Below are 22403 nucleotides of genomic sequence, written 5' to 3'. Positions count from 1 at the left end.
GCTTGTGCCCAAATGACAGAATCCAGGGTGACTACCGCGGCCCCAGCATAGTGGATACCCCTTCTATAAAACTGCTCCCGTCGGTGAAGAGGGTCTCGTCCGCCTCGGGGAGAGGAATGTCAGTCAGGTCTGCTCTCAGGGAAGTTAGAGACGTGAGGATTTCCCCGCAGTCATGGAGTGGGGCATCCTCAACAGGCTCCGGTAGTAGGGTGGCCGGGTTTAGGGTGGCAGTCTGGAGGAAGCTTATCCTCGGGGGGTCGAGGAGGAGGACCTGATACTGAGTTACTCGGGCGTTCGAGAGCCACTTTTCTGGGGGTGTCCGCAGCAGCTGTTCTACATTGTGGGGAGCCGTGATCTGGAGGTTTTGGCCAAAGGTTAGCTTTGACGCTTCTTTAACCAGAATGGCTATAGCCGCTATTGCTTGTAGGCACCCAGGCCACCCGGCTGCTACGGGATCTAGTCTCTTGGACAGATAGGCTATGGGCCTTCTCCAGGGGCCTAACGTCTGAGTTAGTACCCCTTTCGCTACTCCCCTGGACTCCGCTACGAAGAGGTGAAATGGTTTCTCAAGATCTGGTAGGGCCAAAGCGGGGGCACTCACCAACGCTGTCTTGAGTGCTTTGAATGCTTCTTCTTCCTCACTGGTCTAGGAGAGGGTCGGCTCCTTTCCCCCGGTGGCAGCGTACAAGGGCTTTGCAATTTCAGCAAAACCTAGAATCCATAGTCTGCAGTATCCCACTGTCCCCAGGAACTCCCTTACTTGCCTTTTTGTGGTGGGCGTAGGAATCTGAAGAATGGCCTGGATCCGACTCTGGGAGAGGGTACGTTCTCCTTGACGGAGGTGATATCCCAGGTAAGTAACCTCCGTCCTGCAGAGCTGAGCCTTCTTAACTGAGACTCGGTAACCGAGGTGACCGAGAGTTCTTAATAAAGTTCTGGTGGCTTCCTGACACTCTGGCAGAGTAGAGGCAGCCAGGAGGAGGTCGTCCACATAATGGAGTAGTGTGACTTTAGGCTGATTAATCCTAAATTCTCGCAAATCTTGACTTAAAGCCTCGTCAAAAAGAGTGGGGGAGTTCTTAAAACCTTGGGGCAGGCGGGTCCAAGTTAGTTGTCCTGATTCTCCTCTTTCGGGGTCTACCCATTCGAAAGCGAAGATGGGTTGACTCTGGGGTGCGAGGGGGAGACAGAAAAAAGCATCCTTCAGATCTAAAATTGAGTAAAACTGCTGGTCTGGTTTCAGGAGGCTGAGTAAAGTGTAAGGGTTCGGGACCGTAGGATGGATGGTCTCTACCCGCTTGTTCACTTCTCTCAAGTCCTGAACTGGTCTGAAGTCCTCTGTGCCTGGCTTCTGGACAGGTAGGAGCGGAGTATTCCAGGCTGACTGGCAGGGAACTAGGATCCCAGCCTCTCTAAGCCTCCTGATATGTTTTGAAATCCCGACCCTTGCCTTTCCACTGATCTGGTATTGGCGAATGAGGACAGGGAGGGCCGTGCTGAGGAGCTGGACAACTATTGGGGGCCGATGTTTGGCCAACCCTGGTGGATTAGTCTCTGCCCAAACTTCCGGGATCTCCTGCTGCCACCTAGTCATGAGGTCAGATTCTACCTCCGGGGAAGGTTCATCAAGCAACCTGTACTCTTCTTCCAGTGGGAATGTGACAAGGATCTTTCCTTCTCCTGTTCGGACTTGGGGGCCCTCTTCCGTGAAGGAGATGGTAGCCTTTAACTTTTGTAGGAGATCCCACCCTAGGAGTGGCTCAGGGCACTCGGGGATGACGAGGAATGAGTGGGTGACTGTCCTTTCCCCCAGGTTAGTAATGCGAGCTTGGGACCAGGGGTAGGACTTTGGTTTCCCAGTTGCTCCTATGATGGCTGTTTTCCTAGAGGATAGTGGGCCCTCGGGTTCTAGGAGAACAGAGTGGGTGGCTCCGGTATCCACCAAGAAATTAACTGGCTTGCCCCCCACAGTCAACGTTACCCGGGGCTCCCGGGGGGTGGAAGAGCCCTGACGTCCTCAGTCTATTTCTTCTACAAGCACTGGGCTGGGTCCTGGCTCTCTCCTCCTTGGCCTCTCCGGACACTCATTCTTCCAGTGACCTGTTCTCTTGCAGTAAGCACACTGGTTCCGCCCGAGCTGTGGTTTTTTGCCTGTTCCCGGCCATTTTCTTCTGCCCTGTCCTCTCCCTCTCTGGTCTCTTTCTTCCATGGCTATGAGGACCTTTGCCATCTTCTGGGTTAATGCCTGTGACGGGTCTTCCCGGTTTTCGAAGACCCTCTGGGCTATGGCCAATAACTCTGAAAGAGACTTGCCCTCAAAGCCTTCTATCTTTTGTAATTTTTTTCTAATATCTGGGGCTGACTGTGCCATGAACTGGACTACAAGGGCTGCCTGATTTGCTGGGGTGTCAGGATCTATAGGCGTATATGTCCTATAGGCCTCGCACAATCGCTCAAGGAAAGCCGCCGGACTTTCATTTGGCCCTTGTTTTGTCTCGGTCACCTTGGAGAGGTTAGTGGGCTTGCGGGCTGATGCCCGGATGCCCCTTAGGAGGACCTGGCGGTATTGGTCTAAAGCCTCCCTCCCCACTATGGAGTTTGGGTTCCAATCAGGATGGGCAAGGGGAAACACAGGATCAATCTGGGTTGGGTCTGTTATGGGTTCTCCACGGCCATCTAGGACCTGCTTCCTCCCTTCTGTCTTTATTCTCTCTCTCTCTTCCGAGGTGAAAAGGGTATTCAAAAGCTGCTGACAATCATCCCACGTGGGCTGGTGGGTATAGAAAACAGACTCCAGAAGGGTTATCAGCCCTTGTGGGTTCTGAGAAAAAGGGGGGTTCTGATTCTTCCAATTATAAAGGTCGGAGGTGGTGAACGGAACATAAGTCCTTAGGCGGACGCCGCGGGAGTCTACCTCTCCCACCTCTCCCAGGGGGAGTTGTGCCACTGGTCGGATATCGCCAAAAAGGACTCCTGACCTTGTATGGGGAGGGCTCAAGGGGAAGTCATTAGGGTGGGACTCCCCCTGCAAGGTGGAAGAATCAGGTGCCATCAGGAGGTCCGGACCAGCCGCACTTCCCTGTGGCAAGGGTGGAGCCGCACTTTCCTGTGGCAAGGGTGGATACTCTCTCTCCCTCTCTCTCTCTCTCTCTTGGTTCGGGGCTCCTCCCGAGACCCAGCGGTGGTGGCTGAGTCAGCCGCGGCCACGTAGGGAGGCAGACGGGGAGCTCTTGGTCCCGGGATCGGATCCTCCTCTGGGGCGTCTAAAACCGGAGGAGCCGAGGGGGCCCGCAGTAGTTTCCCGCTGCGCTCCCCGGGTGGCTTCGCCACTAAGATAGATCTAGTGGGTCTCTTTCCCAATTTTTCTCTAGACTGGGGGCAACTACAATCCTTCAGCCATTTGGGGTTATCAAACAGGACATCAATCCAGATGTCAATGTAAGGAATTTGGGCCGGGTGTCCGGGATTGCCATAAGCTATGCGCTGGACTCCCGTACAGGGTCCCATGTCTAGGGTCCCTGTTGAAGGCCAATTAACCCCAAACGTTGGCCATTCTAACTCGCAGAATCTCCGAAGGGTGAAGGCATCTACCGACACCCCGTAGTCCTCTCCTCTCCTCCTGAAATCAGTGAAATTCTTTATCATACACTCAAGGGGACTCAAAGGGCCGGGTTTACTGCCTCCTTGACCCATCTTAGCCCTCGACCTGATTCTCCACACACTGTAAAGAGACAAAGAAGCAAAACAAAACAAGAAGCTGACAAACAACACTTCCCTCACAATCAACAGCGGCCGCACAGTCACTTCCCCAGTCATTCATACAACCAGACCAACCAGACCAGGTCTCTCAACAGACCTGCAACCAGGCCTCCGTGGTCGTCACCACTTTGGCTGTGAAAAAGGGAGTTCAGTGGCGTCCCGCCTCCCTAGTTCACTACTGAGGTACGTACCAAACCAGACCAGACCAAGAACCAGACCAAGAAAACGAAAACGAAACAGGCCTGACTTACCGGCACCGTGCAGGCAGGAACAGGAACGTCGCGGAGCTCCGGAGGACGGGGTGAAATTTGGAGGGGCTTAACGAGAAGCCCCCCTAGTGTTATCTCGCTGGGGCCTCCAAATGTAATGGAGCGCGTCCCCCGGAGATAGACCACCGAGACCAAATTGGATCAAACAGGGAAAAGTTTATTGCAGATTCGAATCTGGGCCCCGCCGTAGCTGACGCAGCAGCAGGCAAGTGCCGTGGCGAGAGCGCCGTTGAAAGGGGCAGTCCCTTCCTTTATACCCCTTCCCTCTACAACTGTTGGACTGGCATTCCCTGATTGGCCCCTTTAAATGACCCGCGAATTTGGGACCCCTTTGTCTTGGGCTCTTCCTAATATGGGTTGCTGGTGCAGTGAGGAAGCTCTACACCGGACCCTTCCCTATATGGGTTGGTCATCACAGGGACAGCTCTGTAATGCCTCTGGCATGCAGGGGAGCAGTGGTCAGGTAGAAACTATTTCCTTTGTTGAAGGGACTCAGTGCCTGTGAGGGGTGACCTTTCCAAATAGCTGTTTAAAATTTTTTTCTACTCTGACTTCAGACCCCAGGGCTTAGTCCCTTCCTGCCCTCCACAGAAAGCATGCACCCCACATACATGAGTACAACCCTTCAAGCTGGTGGGGGCAGTGTTATGGTTTGGGGCATGTTTTCCTGGCTTGATTTGGGCCCTTTAATTCATGTGGAACAACGTCTGAATAGCACAGCATACCTAAGTATCATTGCTGATCAAGTTCATCCTATCATGTTGATAGCGTATCACAATGGAGATAGCTTCTTCCAACAAGACAATGCACCATGCCATGGTGCTTGTATTGTGCAGGAGTGGTTTCAAGAACATGAGGGAGATTTTACCTTGTTTAGGTGGCCCCCACAATCACCAGATCTCAATCCAATTGAGCATTTGTGGGACAAAGTTAAAAGAGCCATCAGGCAGCTGGTTCCACAACCATCAAATCTCACAGAACTGGACAGTGCTATTCATCAGGCATAGTGTCAGATTTCTTGCATCACCTTTCAACATCTCGTGGAGTCAATGCCAAGAAGAATCACGGCAGTATTAAAGGCAAAAGGTGGCCCAATGAAGTACTGATGGGGTGGTCATAATAATCTGGCCACTCAGTGTGTGTGTGTGTGTGTGTGTGTGTGTGTGTGTGTATTTTTTTAAAGATTATATACTTTTTATAATTATCTTAAAGGATATCAAATAAATTTTTAACTGGTTTTAGTATTAAAAATTTCGGTTGGGATCACAGAATTAATCCTTCTTATTTAATTAGACCAATAAGCAACATATTTTGAATTCCCAATTATTTTAGAGAAAACACAAAAATCATTTTTCAAAAATAAATTTCTATCTTTTAGGCATTTAGTTACCACAACTATATAATTTCTCCCAATTTAATTTGAATCTTGAACTTTTAGAGCTGGCAAGTCAAATATTTAGCATTCCTTAGATTAATAACACTTTATATTTTTAAGAATAAATTTCAGAAATACAAGATATAATCAATCAATAGCTTTAATTCTGTCCTCTACATTTTTCATGAGGCAAATTTAGATTAATATTTCAGTACTATGTCATTTCAAAATACCTAGATATTTAATAAAATTTATTATTTATATAATTAAGCAAACTTCCAAAATTTTAAGCTCCCAAACCCACATTTCTGGATGGTAAAACAGGCTCAGCAAGGGCCTAGCATGACTTTAAACCAACCATATCTTTTCGGCTCAGGGAAGTAGAGAAGCAAACTTGTAGGTATTCAAATGCAAAATTGTCACATTAATTCATTAAATATGGCTGCTGGCGGGAAACTTTGGCCTACCTGCTTGTTCTCCTGGGGGAAGGGCGACTAGCACCTTCCTAATTAACAAAGGGCGTAGCCAGTCTTCACCTGGGCTACTTAGATTTTAAATATATTATTTATGTATGTTTCAACAATTTTTACGAAATTTAAATCCAATTATAATTATGTTAAGGCATTTATTTTGGCAAATTTTTGTAACAAAGACAATTTACTGAGTTTCTTGGTGCTTTAATCTTAACTTTTGAACGCAGTTCATTAGCATTTCTTTATTATGGAAATGCCAATCTTGTTGCTAGAACCTAGCCTGTGTCTTTTCCCTGGGTCAAATCCGCCATCTTTCTGAGGAAAAAAGTCTTTGGGGTTTTATTCTGTAGCTCTTATAAAGAGATTCCAGCTCAAAACTATCTAATATCCAAAATTGGACAATGCGTGCATTTTGTTTTAAGCTAGCTTCTCTCTTTATGAGCACAGAAATCCCAGACACATTTCTAAATTTTGTCAAACTTTTCATGGCAATAAGGAGACTTTAAATTAGTGTACTTGGGGAGTGGGCGTCCATCTTGCAGGGTCACCATATGTCTCCCTTCCCCCACCTCCTGCTTGCTTTGGGGGAAGATTCAGTAACAGACCTGGCTGCATATCTTTTCATGCTTAATAGATAAAGACAGATTTTAAATTTTTTCCTATTTCGCTTTCCAAAGTAATTACTAGCACCCAAGGTGACCTTAGCCAATTTTTGCATTTCCCAGTGAGTTCTTCAGTAATTTTTAAACAAAGCTTTAAGTAGTCTTTTTGCCGGAGAGCTGATAGCTCTGCCGTTTCCAGCTGCCTTTGAATCTCTCCACACCAGAGGCGGATTCGGCAGCGCAGTTTTATTTCTTATTACAGATTTTCGATTCCAAATATGGATTAGGATTTTAATTTGAACAAGAAACCACATTTTTTAAAGTACCTTTTGATATTCCAATTTGTTTATAATTTTGCCTATTAACCAAATTTTTCCCCATTATAATCTGACTTAAACACAAAGTATCACCCAAGCACTTGTGGATCCGTGGGCTTCTGAAGCTGACATGGGCTCTACGCACAGTTAATCTTACCACCATCACTGGTGTTGTTTCCACTCAGGCAAATCCTTCTTTATCGAGAAGCCCCAAGTTTGAGCGCCATTAATGTTGGTGTCGCAAGGGTTCAGGAAGCCCCAGTTTGGGACGCCATTAAGGCCGGGGTTCTTGTTCCAACATTAGGAAGGGTTCAGCAATCTGGAGAAAGGCTGTGCATAGATTAAGTAGGAGTCCAGAGACAAAAGATAATTTTGAAAGGCATTGAGGGTCAGAGGAGCTTTAGCTAAAGGAGCTAAGTTCTTCTTGTCTCAGGACCCCTTGCTTTTTATTAACACAAATTGTCCTGAGGCAAGGTGGATATATACACTTCAAAGGGTTTCATACAGAAGCATTGTCAGATTGGGGAATAGCCTATGGCTGTTCAGGTGTTTGGCCAGTAGGAGGCAATAACATGTAGATTAAGATGCCCTGAGCTGTCTGGCAGAAAACAATCATCCTAATCAGGTTTGGGGAAATGCCTTTAGCCACTCCAACAGGTGATTACATATGTGACTCAGCCCTTGTTGAGTCCCCAAGTTCCATCAACCTTTTGATGAAACTCTTGCAATTATGACATGCTGGAACTGGCTTCCAGCATAAGGGAATATAATTTATCACTAATATTCCATATAAAACTGATTTTTTGATATGCTTACACTATGGAATATTATAGTTAAAATTAATAGACATATTTTTCCAAAGGAAATTTTAACTGCATGACAACGTGGAACAATAAAAGTTATGAAGTTGGTAAAAATGGTCCACGATTTGACTTTTAATTTTAATTTCTCTCCCTTAATATTCTCAGATAGTTTGAAGCCAAGGTGGAATAGTGTTCTCCACAGTGGCTGCACCAGTCTGCATTCCCACCAGCAGTGCAAAAGAGTTCCTTTTTCTCCGCATCCTTGCCAACAGTTGTCGTTTGTTGATTTGTTGATGATAGCTGGTGCAGCCACTGTGGAGAACAGTATGGAGTTTCCTCAAAAAAACTAAAAATGGAACTCCCATTTGACCCAGTGATCCTACTTCTAGGAATATATCCCAAGAAACTAGAAACACCAATCAGAAAGGATATATACACCCCTATGTTCATAGCAGCACAATTTACCATAGCTAAGATTTGGAAACAGCCTAAGTGCCCATCAGCAGATGAGTGGATTAAAAAACTGTGGTACATCTACACAATGGAATACTATGCTGCAGTAAAAAAGAATGAGTTCTTACCATTTGCAACAGCATGGATGGAACTGGAGAGCATTATGCTAAGTGAAATAAGCCAGTCAGAGAAAGATAAATACCACATGATCTCACTCATTTGTGGAATATAATGAACAACATAAACTGATGAACAGGGACAGATCCAGAGACAGAGAAGCATCGATCAGACTGTCAAACCTCAGAGAGAAGATAGGGGAGGGTGGGGGAAAGGAGGAGAGATCAACAAAAGGACTTGTATGCATGAATATAAGCCTAACCAATGGACATGAACACCAGGGGGGTGAGGGCATGAGTGGGGGGGTGGGGGGGTTAATGGAGGGATGAGGACACATATGTAATACCTTAATCAATAAATTCTAAAAAAGGTGGAATAGTGATAGTGAGTTTATAAATTTTCACCACAACTATAGAAATTTTCACCAAAATGCTAGTTTTAGAAACACCCATCTTTAAGAAGCAGAGGTTTATTCTTACTAGATTAAAAATGCATCCCACTCTTCCCAGAAGTTAATGCATAAGGATGGAAACCAGGCTTTGGCACTCAAACACACCCATCTCAGAATTACAAGGTGATAATACAAAGTAACAAAGACTGTGGGGATTCCATACAGGTGACAGAATCTGTGTAACCCTGGATAGCAGTAGCAGGAACATCCAGAGTCCAGCACCTATTATGTCAGTAGTATAAACTGCGGATTGTGTCATCAGCAGCTGCAGTGGTGACCTCACCACACAAGCTCTTTGTCATCACTTAGAGTATTATTCCTGGCTCTGTATTTTTATTCCTTAGCATTCTAAGATTTTATTTGAGTAACTCAGTATTCTATAAATGAATTCCCTTATCCACTCAAATAAACAAAAGTAGACCAATCCACTATAACCAATATGTGTATCCATTAAAATTAAAAATACAAAGGTGGCTATAGTAGAATTTTCTGTGGGTGATAATTAATCATAATTCTCTCCTCTTGATTTCTGCACAAATGGAGAAATAGAGCATTTCTGTTGGTAATGCTTTATGGAAAGAGGCAGCCTGCATCTGGAGTTAAAATGCACATCTTAATACTTCATTTGAATTCTAGATATTAAAATACATATAGTCAGAGGACTGGGCCTGCAGACTAGGCATAAATAATCATGGCCTGCCCTAGGGAAGACAAAAAATTCAGGGTCAAATAAAAGAGGGGTGGTAATTTATGTGTTTTAAAACATTTCACCAAGGCAATATATCATTTCTTTTATGATATATAAATGAGAGAAGGGATAAAAATTAACCTCAAACACCAACCCTTCAGTCTGTAAAAATGGGGGGAAATGGTAAAAAATAGTCCTGTCCACCGTCATCAGGTCTACAACATGAAGGCAAGAAAGTTAAATAGGTTTAAATGCTGTGACATGATTATATGATTAAATCTTCAGATTACAAAATATCAAAGGACTTTATCACTTTATAATCAACTAGAGGCCCAGTGCATGAAATTCGTGCATGGGTAGGGTTCCTAGCAGCTGCCAACTGCCGGCCAGGGACTCTCTTCCCCAGCTGCTGGCTGCTGGCTGGGGCCTTCCTTTGTTCCACACCGCCCCTTGGTGGTCAGCGCACGTCATAGTGAGCGATCGAACTCCCAGTCAGTTGAACTCCCGAGGGGACACTTTCATATTAGGCTTTTATATATCTAGACACCCTAATAAGATATATTAAATTCTCAGAATGTACTAACTTTTTTTTGTTATTAACCCTCACCTGAGGATATTTTTTCCATTGCTTTTCAGAGAAAGTGGGAGGGAGAGAAGGAGGAGGGGGAGAGAGAGACACATCGATTGGTTGTCTCCCACACATGCCCCAACTGTGGGCAGGGAGCAAACCCATAACTGAGGTATGTGCACTTGACTGGGAATTGAACCCACAACCCTTTGGTGCATGGGCTGACACTCCAACCACTGAGCCAAACTGACCAGGGTAGAATATTTTTAGTATTATAAAATATTACATTATAAAGATACTAGAGGCCCAGTGCATGAAAATGCATGCACTCGGTCGGGGGGTGATCCCTCAGCCCAGCCTGCACCCTCTCGCTGCCCCCGCTTCCCTGCCACTGGTTGCCTCGCTCTGCAGGGGACAGGTGTGGGGTGCAATCACTGGGCTGGCCTGGGCCTCCCACTGCGGGGCGATTGCTGGCCGGCCTGCACACCTGTCACAGTGTCACTGGCTGGTGGCCTGGGCCTGCCTCTGTGGGGTAATCGATGGCAGGGCCCCCAGATTGATCACCCTGCATAGGAAGGCCCTGCCCACCCACTGCAGGGCCACTGGTCAGGTAGCCTGGGCCTCCCTGTTTTGTTTTGTTTTTTTAAGTAAGAGTAATGTTTACTGAGCAATACAGAACTGAGTACTATGGAGGGTTTACCAGGATGGAAATGCACCACATCCCCGCCCCTGCCACCTCCAACTCCCAGAGACTACAGTACTTAGACATTACACACAACGGCCATAACTGGTGAATATCTGTTCATAACAAACAAACCATAGCATATTTATACTGTATCACTTCAAGTGATTATAGAAATCCATTTATATATTGCTTGTATAAAATCTTTTTTTTTGTAAAAAATATTAAAAAAAGAAAGTATAAAAAACATGTGCAGTTGAAAGCCCTGCCAAGACAGCCAGTCTGTAAACATTCAGTGAGTATGTGCTTTGAAAGGGGGCCCGTGTCTCATGCCCACAGCAACTCCAGCAGGGCCGGTGAGGATGCACCCCAGCTGCCACTCCGGGCAGGACTGAGCTGGACCACAGTGGATGGGTACAGCAGGGCCTGGAACTGTGCCCTTCTCCAGCCTTGCATCAGGATCAGGGTCAGGTCAGGGTCAGGGTCAGGGTCAGGGCTGGGGGCAGGCAGATTGCAGTTTCACTCTGAGTTCCATACTCAGCCTAATTCTGGTTGCAACTCATGGCTTTTCCTGGCTGCTTGGAGGTCCTTTGGGTGGGTGCCCTGGCGGAGAAGCCAGAGAAGTACCCACAGCTGCCTGGTTGGGCATCTCTCTGGCCGAGAGCTTCTGTCATGCCTCCTGCAAGCCTTGCTCCAGGCAGAACAGGCCCCCCTCAGGACTACTTTGGTCTCAGTGCTTGGTCCTAGGTTTCATCAGCCTAGGTTTCTTCCCCTGGTGTGGCTGATCTGAGTTCCACAAAAAAGCCTGGCCAATGTTGGCTGTGCTGAACCTCATTGAAGAGTTTTTCATGCAGCAAGGAAAAGCCCTCTGGGACCCTCCGCTTTCTCCCTTTCCTCATCTCCTCCTCCTCCTCTTCCTCCTCCCAGCCCATGGTCACTTATTCTCCAGTTGCTCCAGCAGTGGGTTGACTTCTGAGTCGGGGGTCTTAACGCTGTCGGTCCTAACGATGCAGGTGGGGCAATGCGGGTTGAGCATCAGATGAGCTGCTGCCGCTCCTGCTTCAGCTCCTCCATCTGGGTTTTCAGCTCCGCATTCATGAGCTCCAGCCACTCAGATTCCCACTGCAGAAACTCCTTCTGCTCCTTCTTCTTGTTCCGGCATGGGCCTGCCACCACTTTGTTCTTTTCCCAGTGACTTTTCCTCCACTCCTCTTCCTCTCTTTTCACAGGTTGAGGCCTCTTGCCCAGTTTCACCTCCAGGAAGTGCAAAGGGGTGATCATGGCCCCAATATTGTGGATGTCAGCGTATTTCAGCTCCTCTGCAGTCAGAGCGGAGCTGGCGAGTCTGGTCAGGGGGCTGAGCCCTGGCAGAGAGCCCACAGTCATGGGAGGGTCCTGGATCTGCCCAGGCATAATAGCAGGAGGAGTGGCAGCCCAGCTCTGCAGAAGCCAAGGGGGAGGACGGGTTGTGAAGCTGGGGCCTGGGCTCTGCCCACTCAGGAGCTGCCTGGTGCCAGCCCCTCCCTGCAGCGTCCACCACGCCAGTGCCTCCCATCGGAGCCCATGAGCGTCCCTCCCACAGGCTGTGGCGGGGGCCTGGGTATTCCTCTTTGAGGCGATTGATCATGGGGCTCTGCCTGCCTGCCCCATCACCCTAAACACTTGCCTGCCTGCCTCATCACCCCTAACTATTTTCCTGCCTTCCTGATTGCCCCTAACCACTCTGCCTGCCTGCCTGAAAACCCATGCTTGCCTGCCAGACTGATGGCCCTTAAGCACTCGCCTGCCTGCCTGACCACCCATAACCACATGCTGGTTGGTGGGTCAGCCTGGGCAAAGGGCCTAGTGGTTCTATTCTCTGGTCTTTCTGCTGTTTCCGTCGCTGGGCTTTTATTATATAGGACTAGCGCCCGGTGCACGAAATTCGTGCATGGGGGAGGGGGTGTCCCTCAGCCCAGCCTGCACCCTCTCCAATCTGGGAACCCTCGAGGGATGTCCAACTGCCTGTTTAGGCCCGATCCTGGTAGGAGACTCTGGTAGGATCGGGCCTAAACGGGAAGTCGAACATCCCTCCCACAATCCAGGACTGCTGGCTCCCAACTGCTCACCTGCCTGCCTTCCTGATCACCCCTAACCGCTTCTGCCTGCCAGCCTGATTGATGCCTAACTGCTCCCCTGCCAGCCTGATTCCCCCTAACTGCCCTCCCCTGCAGGCATGGTCACCCCTAACTGCCCTCCCCTGCTGGCCATCTTGTGGTGGCCATCTTGTGTCCACATGGGGGCAGCCATCTTTGACCACATGGGGGCAGCCATCTTGTGTGTTGGAGTGATGGTTAATTTGCATATTACTCTTTTATTAGATAGGATAGAGACCTGGTGCACAGGTGGGGGCTGGCTGGTTTGCCCTGAAGGGTGTCCCGGATCAGGGTGGGGGTTCCCTTGGGGCATGGGGCAGCCTGGGAAAGGGGCCTGTGGGGGATTGCAGGCCGGCCACACCCCCCCGGCGACCCAAGGAGAGGCCCTGGTATCTGGGATCATTTATCTTCTATAATTGAAACTTTGTAGCCTTCAGCGAAGGCCAGGGCAGGCCAGGGCAGGAGAGAAGCTTGGCTTCCTCCATCGCCAGGGGCAATCCAAGCCTCCAGCTGGCTCCAGCTCTGTAGCTGCCACCATTTTTGTTGGGTTAATTTGCATATTTGCTCCTGATTGGCTGGTGGGCGTGGCTTGTGGGTGTAGCGGAGGTACAGTCAACTTGCATGTTTCTCTTTTATTAGATAGGATTAGAAAGTAAGAATGGAAAGTTGTCTAAGAAATTTCAGAACATACATGTTTTAATGAATATCTACTCAATGTCAACTGTGAGTTCATTTTAAGATACTCTGTATTTAAAATGAATAATAGAGGAGAAACCAAGATGGTGGCATAGGTAAACACCTGAACTTGCCGTCTCACACAACAACTACAAAACTACAACTAAAAGACAAAACAGACATCATCCAGAACCACAGGAAGACTGGCTGAGTGGAAAATCTACAACTAGAAGGAAAGAGAAAAGCACACTGAGACTCAGAGGAGGTGTGGAAGGCAGAGGTATGGAGGCGCGCACGCAGAGAGGGCTGGCAACTGAGTACGCAGCTGGCTTTTTCAAGCCAAAGGGAGACACAACCTCCGGACTTATCTGAACTCCAGTTCTGGGCAAGACTCTGGGGACCCAGACTCATACAGGGAGAAACTGGACTGTCTGGCAGTGGGCGGAACTCGAGGGTGGCTTTCTTTCCGAGGTGCTTGAAGTGATTACCGTGGGACACTGAGCAGGGGCCTCTTAGGGCAGGGCTGATGGGAAGCCATTGCTGTTTGCTCCGCCCTGAGACTCTGCCCCATCCAAGTCGTGCACAGAGGCTTTTGCATATGAATGGCCTGGTCCTTTGAAATCTAAACTTCCCTATCAAACTGCAGCTGAGTCAGAGAGACCCAGAACATTCAAAAGAAGGCCCAAGGCCCCACAGCAGCTTGCATTGCTTCACAGCGGGGCCTCATCTGGGCACCTCCAAAACCCAAACAAAGAAGAGGAATCTGCAGATCTCTCTGTAGCTCCTGCTGGGTGGCCTCAGGCAGAGACTAAATTAGCACCTCCTTAGAGATCCAAGAGCCAGTGTACCCAGGGGTCAGAGTAGGACCATCCAGATTACAACTCCTCAGATCCATAAGGGACACACTCAGGGGGCAGACTCAGTGAGCACCAAAGACCCACTGAAGCAAGTCTTGCCTCATAAGGGTGTCTCCAGCACAGAAGTTCTCCCATCGTAGACAAAGCCAGTCCTCACCGCCAATTGGCCTGGAGGTCAATTCCTCCCAGTGATACCAACAACAATCAAGGCGTAACTACAACAAGACTGTGCACACAGCCCACAAAGGGGTGCACCAAGAGTGTCCACATCAGGTAACTGGGGAGGCTGAGCCACTGGGCCCTATAGAACACCTAGCACACAAAGCCACTCTATCAACTCAGAGAAGCAGCCAAAATGTGGAGACAAAGAAACAGGTCACAAATGAAAGAAATGGAGGAAAGCAAATGACTGGATATAGAGTTCAAAACCACGGTTATAAGGTTATTCAAGAATTTTCTAGAAAAGGCCGTTAAATTTAGTGAGACCCTCGAGGATATGAAAAAGGACCAACTAGAAATTAAGCATACACTGACTGAAATAAAAATAATATACAGAGATCCAACAGCAGACTAGAGGATCGCAAGAATCAAGTCAAAGATTTGAAATACAAAGAAGCAAAAAACACCAACCAGAAAAGAAAAAAGAATCCAAAAATATGAAGATAGTGTAAGGAGCCTCTGGGACAACTTCAAGCGTACCAACATCAGAATTATGAGGGTGATAGAAGAAGAGAGAGAGCAAGATACTGAAAACCTATTTGAAGAAATAGTAACAGAAAACTTCCCCCACCTGGTGAAAGAAATAGACTTACAAGTCCAGGAAGCTCACAGAACCCCAAACAAAAGGAATCCAAAGAGGACCACACCAAGACACATCATAATTAAAATGCCAAGAGCAAAAGACAAAGAGAGAATATTAAAAGCAGCAAGAGAAAAACAGTTAATTACCTACAAGGGAGCACCCATACGATTGTCAGCTGATTTTTCAACAGAAACTATGCAGGCCAGACGGGAGTGGCAAGAAATATTCAAAGTGATGAATAGCAACAATCTACAATCAAGATTACTCTACCCAGCAAAGCTATCATTCAGAATTGAAGGTCAGATAAAGAGCTTCACAGATAAGAAAAAGCTAAAGGAGTTCATCACCACCAAACCAGTATTATATGAAATGCTGAAAGGTATTCTTTAAGAAGAGGAAGAAGAAGAAAAAGGTAAAGATAAAAATTATGAACAACAAATACATATCTATCAACAAGTGAATCTAAAAATCAAGTGACTAAAAAATCTGATGAACAGAATAATCTGGTGAATATAATAGAATCGGGGGCATATAAAGGGAGTGGATGACAATCCTTGGGGGGAAAGGGGTGTGGGGGGTGTAGGAAGAGACTAGACAAAAATCATACACCTATGGATGAGGACAGTGGGGGTGGGGGGGGGTAAGGGCATGGGATGGGGTGGGAACCGGGTGGAGGGAGAGGAGCTATGGGGGGAAAAAAAGAAACAACTGTAATAATCTGAATAATAAAGATTTTAAAAAAGAAATGACAAAAAAATAAACAAAAATAAATAAAATAAAATGAATATAGTCAAAATATAATCCCAATGAGTCTTTTATTGAAAGTGTGTAAAACAATTTTAAAATTCTAATGAAGACACATTTGTTTTTATTTACAAAACTGTATATTAATAACATAGCTCTTTATTTCCAAATAATAAGTTACTGAAAATTGTAATTCAAAGATTGCTGGAAAATAGAGCACAGAACTAGATCTGAAGATGAGCATTTAATATATGATAAATATTTTAATTCAGTAGAAGAAATATGAATAGTTTAATAATTGGTTCTGAAATAATTGGCTTTATTTATGAATATAAAGCTATATATGGTCCTCTGTCAGACCATATACAATAATTAATTCCAGATGGATTAAAATGTTAAATCTATATGTGTGTATACACACCCACATAAGCACACATGAAAAACTACACACTTTTCCTTTATCCACTTGCCCTCTAAAATTTTCTATAAGCAAGGCTCTTCCTAAGAAACAGAAAACTCTGGAAATGGTTTGGGAAACCTATTTTATAAAAATAGAAAAGACAAAAATATAAGAACGTTTATTGTAGCACTACTTTTAAATTACAAACAGGAAGCAAACTGAAATATCACAACTGGGGAATAGAATAAGTACAAGCATACTGTGAAATATACTGTAATCATTAAATCATCGATTGCCTTGAAGGAAAATCCAAAATGTACAGGTGAATGTTAAAAAAGTAAATTATAGATAAATGTATAACATATCATTTTTTTGCAAAAATATATTGAAGTAATTTGCTTGTTAATGTTTAAGTACAAAGAAATATATGGGACATATACACAAGGTTTAAACATTACTCAAAGGAAATGCACGGAGTGAAGAATAGAGAGGATGGAGTGATTTGTTTTTTAAATTTTATTGTCATTATTTCATTGGTTTGAGTGCAAATGCATTACCTCTGTAATTTTAGATGAGGAACTTAATAAATGACTTAAAATATACTAACAAAGAATATGAAATTTCATGTCAAAATTCTCATTTTGGTAGTAATGTAAAACTTTAGAACAAAGTAGTGTCTAATAATTCTCCCATTTGCAGATATTTTTCTCTACTTTTCTCAAATTGATTATAAGATATGTCTGCAAATAAAGTAACTCAATATTAAAACAAATAAAGCCCTTTAACATGGTATCTAAGAAAAGAGGTAGCAGGGAATGAAAGGACAGACCTATAATTTTGGGTATGTGATTTTCCTTTCACAGAATTATATCCATACAATGTAGGAAGCTGCTTGATGAGCATGAAAATTGAGGCACAGGAAGGAAAGGTCCATCTCAAAACACTAAGTTAAATGTAAACAAAGCTAACCTATGGGATGATTATTTTTAATTTCAATGGTCCACAGCAGCTAAAATGTATACTATCTGGCCCTTTATGGAAAGTTTGCTGATCCTTGGTCTAGAACACAATACATAATTCCAGTGACACATTTGTTGCTAGTGCAAAATTGTGATGGTCTGGCTATTTTTTCTCTTGAGAGTTTCTTTATTTTTTTCATTTGTGTGTGTATACATATATAACTTAGAAAAGGTATATAAAACATAAAATAATGATGTTTCAGTCAACAACTGACTGTATATACAACAGTGGTATGCCATGTAGCCAGATGTGTGGTATGCAATACCATTCAGGTTTGTGTAAGTAGAACTTATGATATTTGCATAACAATAAAATTATCTAACAATATATTTCTAAGAACACATCCCTGTCAGTTAAGTGGCACATGAATGTATATTCTATGTAATTGACATAATGCTTAGAATAAATTTTTAAAATGTGGAAAATATTGAGGCTGATGCAGTTTGTTTTTTAAAAAGAATTTACACTTAGAGGTTAGCTACTTTATCTGTGTATTTTTAACCACTGTTCACATCTAAGAAATTCCAGGTAAATTATCTTAGTTGTACTCCCCATTATATTTCCTTGTTGGCAAGGCATTTAAAAACTCCTCTTACAAGCCTTTAGCACACTCACTGCTCTAGTGCCCAGAAAAGTAACCCATGGGCCACTTGCAGAGTTTATACTGGTATACCTTTGTTGGTTCCATGGTTTATTTTATTTTAAATCTGAGCTGCCATTTAAAAATCAAGAGCCATCACACACTTAAAAATATGTAGATTTCTGGGTGCTCTTGAAGTCAGAAGAGCTGGCAAATGGGGCCTGATTTTCCTCACAGCATTTATTAGCTGGAACTGGCCACTGGGCATCCTTCTTAACTATTGTCCCAAGCAGGTTCATTTGTTATTCTTTTGATACATACAGTTTGCTAATTTCTTTAGTTTGCATGCAACAACTTCATGGGTGATACTGAAAAAATGGCTTCCTTTTTTGTATCCTTCTAATGTACTTCTAACATCAAGATTGTTAACATTTGTTATGACATGTCTACTTCTATATAAAAATTCCTTGACCACTTGGTAACGTTTTGCCTGAAAAAAAAATGGGTTTGGTGCTTTGTCAATTAATAGCTACTGTATTCACATAAAATTTCCATTTTCCTGTGTTTGTAAGAGAGTCTTCCAAGAGTTCTGATTTTCTGAGTCAACACTGGTAATTTTTATCTTCCTACAAAATAATTTTGTTTAGGTTTTCAAATGTATTAGAAAGAAGCATAGTATTCAGTATAGCATTTTAAGTCAGTAACTCTAAGGTGTCTCTACCTATATGCATATATATTTATCCATTTTTTTCAAACCTAATGCTGTTTGTCTTTTCATACTTTTTCTTCAGAAGTGTTTTGTCTATATCCTATTGAAGCATGGTAGCAACCATGCTTGGGTAAAAATTGCTGTTTAATATTTTAACCCTGCTGATTTGGCTTCTGTAATTATTTGCTTGCTAAAATAATAGAAAAGTTATTTTGATTTTCTGAACTTATATAAGTTATCCCATTCGATTGAATACTCCATTGATTGTGGTTTGAATATCCCATTGATTGTGATCTTACTGGTCTTTCAAAACACATTCCTCTGCACCTGGAGACCAGGACAGCACAATTACTCTAAATTGCCTCAGTGGCTCCAGATAATGTATTTCTGTTGACTCAGTGGTCCCAAGACCTGAAACTATAATTAATCTTTGTAGATAACTTGCTCAATTTAGCTTATGTAACTGCTTTTTGCAAACCAGGTTCCTCATTCCAAACCTCGAGATGTAATTGATACCTTTGTGATATTTGCCTATATAAGTCTGATGTTTCGGCCAAGGGGGAACTACGAGATTTGGAGAGCATTTGCCCCCTCGTAGTCTCCAGCTTATGAAATGTGTGGCTTCTTGATTCGACTTCTTGAGGCGTCCTTGTGTGATTCATGGGTACATTACAACACTATTTTAATATTAGATATTATAAGTAGTTAAAAGGATGCCAGTCTGAATAAGGTCCTTCCTGCACATTACACACACTACTTTCCCCACCAAATCCCAAGATTATTTCATGTTCCCTAAGAAATAAATGATAGAAATTTTTCTTAATCCATTACTCTCAACTTCAATTACATATCTTGCCTGATGTGGAGTAAGGTCTTCAGAAATAGTTGCCTTTCAACAAATAATACTAATGACAACAATGAGCATAACAATGACTAACATTCAGTGAGTACTTATGCATTCTTTTAAACACTTTGTCTTATTTGACCCTTACACAAAATTATGAGGTAGGTATTACAATTATCCCCATTTTATAATTTCTATGGAGATATACATGTGTAAAATAGAAAAATTCTCAGGAAGGATAAATACTAAACAGATAACAACTATCCTTTGGGAAGAACAATGGGCATAAGGATAGTGGTGAAGGTTCTTATTTGTAATGTTTAAATCTTTTTTAAAATATTTTTTATTGATTTCAGAGAGGGAGAGGGAGAGATAGAAACATCAATGATGAGAAGGAATCATTGATAGGCTACCTCCTGCACGCCCCCAACCAAGGATCGAGCCCAAAACTTGGGCATGTGCCCTTGACCAGAATTGAACCTGAGACTCTTCAGTCCACAGGCCAATGCTCTATCTACTGGGCCAAATGAGCTAGGGCTAAATCTTTATAAGGAAAATATATTCATGCATTATTTCTGCAATTAAATAAAAGATATGATAAAAATATATACCAAGGGATAATGTCCATCAGGGCACTGTGTATGATGGCAAAAACTCTGGAAGAAATGATAATGCCTATCAATATGGGCTTATAAAATGGTATTAGAGCAACACAAGGAAACACCAGGAAGCCATTAAAGGATCTCTATTTACTGAATGCAAAATTGTTTGTGGATGATTTTACAATAAGAAAGCCTAAATTTTGTAAAAAGCAAAATGTAAGTCATCTTCAAAAATAAAAAGGCCACTTCTCTGTTATTAAAGGTATTTTAAAAATAAAGGTATTTTACAAACCATGATGTAAACAGCCGGACTTTACAGTCATATAAATTTAAGATGAATTAAGATCAAGAATAACTATAGACAAATTAGGGAGGAATATGAAAATTACAGGATTACATTTCAGCACAAATCTCTGATGTTTAAGGTTATAAAGGTGTCAAAAGCTCTGTCATTTTCAATACATGCTAGGTTGAATTATCTGATGTCAAGAGAAATACAAATTTTATTAAAGAGCTTCCAAAATATACTCTACTTAGGGGTGTTTTTCCTACATTTTTCTTGGGATAAATAAGCTGCAGTCAACAAATAACATGTTTATACATTACACAATTTAGAAGATTATCAAGATTAATTCTCTGATGTTGAAGAGTTTTGAGCTATAATTAAAAGCCTTCACACATTTCATATATTCTGTGGTTTTTCACCAGTACAAATTTTGATGTTGAATAAGTTGTGAGCCATAATTAAAGGTCTTTCCACATTCCCTATATTCATAGGGTTTCTCACCAGTATGAATTCTCTGATGACTAATAAGTTGTGAACTCTGAGAATAGGCTTTCCCACATATCTTACATTCATAGGGTTTCTCACCAGTATGAATTCTCTGGTGTCGAGTAAGGTCTGAACCAGAACGAAAAGCCTTTTCACATTCCTTACATTCATAGGGTTTCTCACCTGTATGGATTCTCTGATGTTTAATAAGTTGTGAACTCTGACTAAAGGCATTGCCACATTCCTTACATTCATAGGGCTTCTCCCCTGTGTGAATTCTCTGATGTTGAGTAAAATTTGAGCCACTACTAAAGGCCTTCCCACATTCTTTACATTCATAGGGCTTCTCACCAGTGTGAATTCTCTGATGTCTAGTGAAGTTTGAGCCACTACTAAAGGCCTTCCCACATTCTTTACATGCATAGGGCTTCTCACCAGTGTGAATTCTCTGATGTCGAGTAAGGTCTGAGCCATAAATAAAGGTTTTTCCACATTCTTGACATTCAAAGGGTTTCTTGCCAGTATAAATTTTCTGATGATGGCGGAGTCTTGAGGGATGTCTGAAGGCCTTTCCACATTCTTTACATTCATAGGGTTTCTCAATGGTATGAATTATCTGATGTGTAGTAAGCTGTGAGTCATGACTAAAGGTTTTCCTATATTCCTTAGTAGCACAGTATTTCTCTTTATTATGAATGATTTGCTGTAATGTAAAGGATGGATGCTGATTAAAAGTGGGCATGCTTTCATGGGTGTATATTGGTCGACTAAAATTTCCCTCCTGAGAGCCATGTTGTTTCTCAAACTGGTCATTACATTCCCAATTATCTCTGAAACTAGGGCACTGAAGGTCATGTCTTGTAAGTCTTCCCATTATCTCCCACTGGGCTGACTCTATTTCATTAATTTCCTTCTTCAGAAATAATTTCTTGGTTTCACATCTTGATCCCAGGACTGAAAGAAAATATGAAAGCAATCACTCACAGTTTTCTTGTTTGGGAGAAATAAAACTTCAATTAAAATGGAAGAATTAAACCATATTTTTTTTAAAATGGATTAGAAGAGTAAAAAGAGATCACATAGTAAGATGAAGGCAGAAAGTAGGCCATTGGTTTGCAAGCATTGCCATAGGTAGGAATTACAAAGGGGAGCTTGCTAAATATACACATAACTTAGTCTTCTCTCCTTTGTTATAAGATGACTCTAATCACACACACACACACACACACACACACACAAACACACTCATACACATGTACTGTATACATACAGTATAAGAGCATTCCACAGCATAAAGTATAAAGTATGGGAAATTATCATACTTAAGTAGAGTTGACAGGATTAAATAAACATGTCAAAGGAAAAATTCTAAGGGGTAGGCGAACTATACCTGCAGCACTGCAACCGTTTTTATAAGTAAAGTTTTATTGGAACATAGCCAGAGTTATTTATTTATATAATGTCTATGGCTACTTTTTAAGCTACAATGGCAGAAGTGAGTAGTTGCAACAGAGACCACTTTGTCTACAAGCCGAATACTTACAATCTGAACCTTTATTTTTAAAATATGGTTTTATTGATTTCAGAGAGAGGAAGGGAGAGGGAGAAAGAGAAACATCAGTGATGATACAGAATCATTGGCCGGCTGCCTCCTGCATGCCCCCTCTTGGGAATCGAGCCCACAACTCAGGTATGAGTCCTGAATG

The 22403-nt window shown here is 43.3% G+C and overlaps 1 protein-coding gene and 1 pseudogene across 2 annotated transcripts in view; both read right to left on the bottom strand.

Annotated features, from left to right (window-relative positions):
• Positions 1-11491: 11491 nt before the first annotated feature.
• On the bottom strand, positions 11492-11970 carry LOC308235516 (jun dimerization protein 2-like; annotated as a pseudogene). Its single transcript has one exon. The product of its transcript is annotated as a jun dimerization protein 2-like (transcript).
• Positions 11971-15829: 3859 nt separating this feature from the next.
• Positions 15830-22403, bottom strand: part of ZNF566 (zinc finger protein 566) — a 42055-nt gene continuing 35481 nt past the window's right edge. The window contains exon 5 of the mRNA XM_080644793.1: positions 15830-21651. Coding sequence (XP_080500919.1) covers positions 20627-21651 — 1025 coding nt within the window. The 3' untranslated portion in view covers positions 15830-20626. The remainder of the gene's footprint in view (positions 21652-22403) is intronic.

Source organism: Plecotus auritus, assembly GCF_963455305.1.
Source record: "Plecotus auritus genome assembly, chromosome: 10".
NCBI classification, from domain to species: Eukaryota; Metazoa; Chordata; class Mammalia; order Chiroptera; family Vespertilionidae; genus Plecotus; species Plecotus auritus.
Note: the sequence above shows the minus strand (reverse complement) of the source record. Positions and strands in the feature narration are given on the sequence as shown.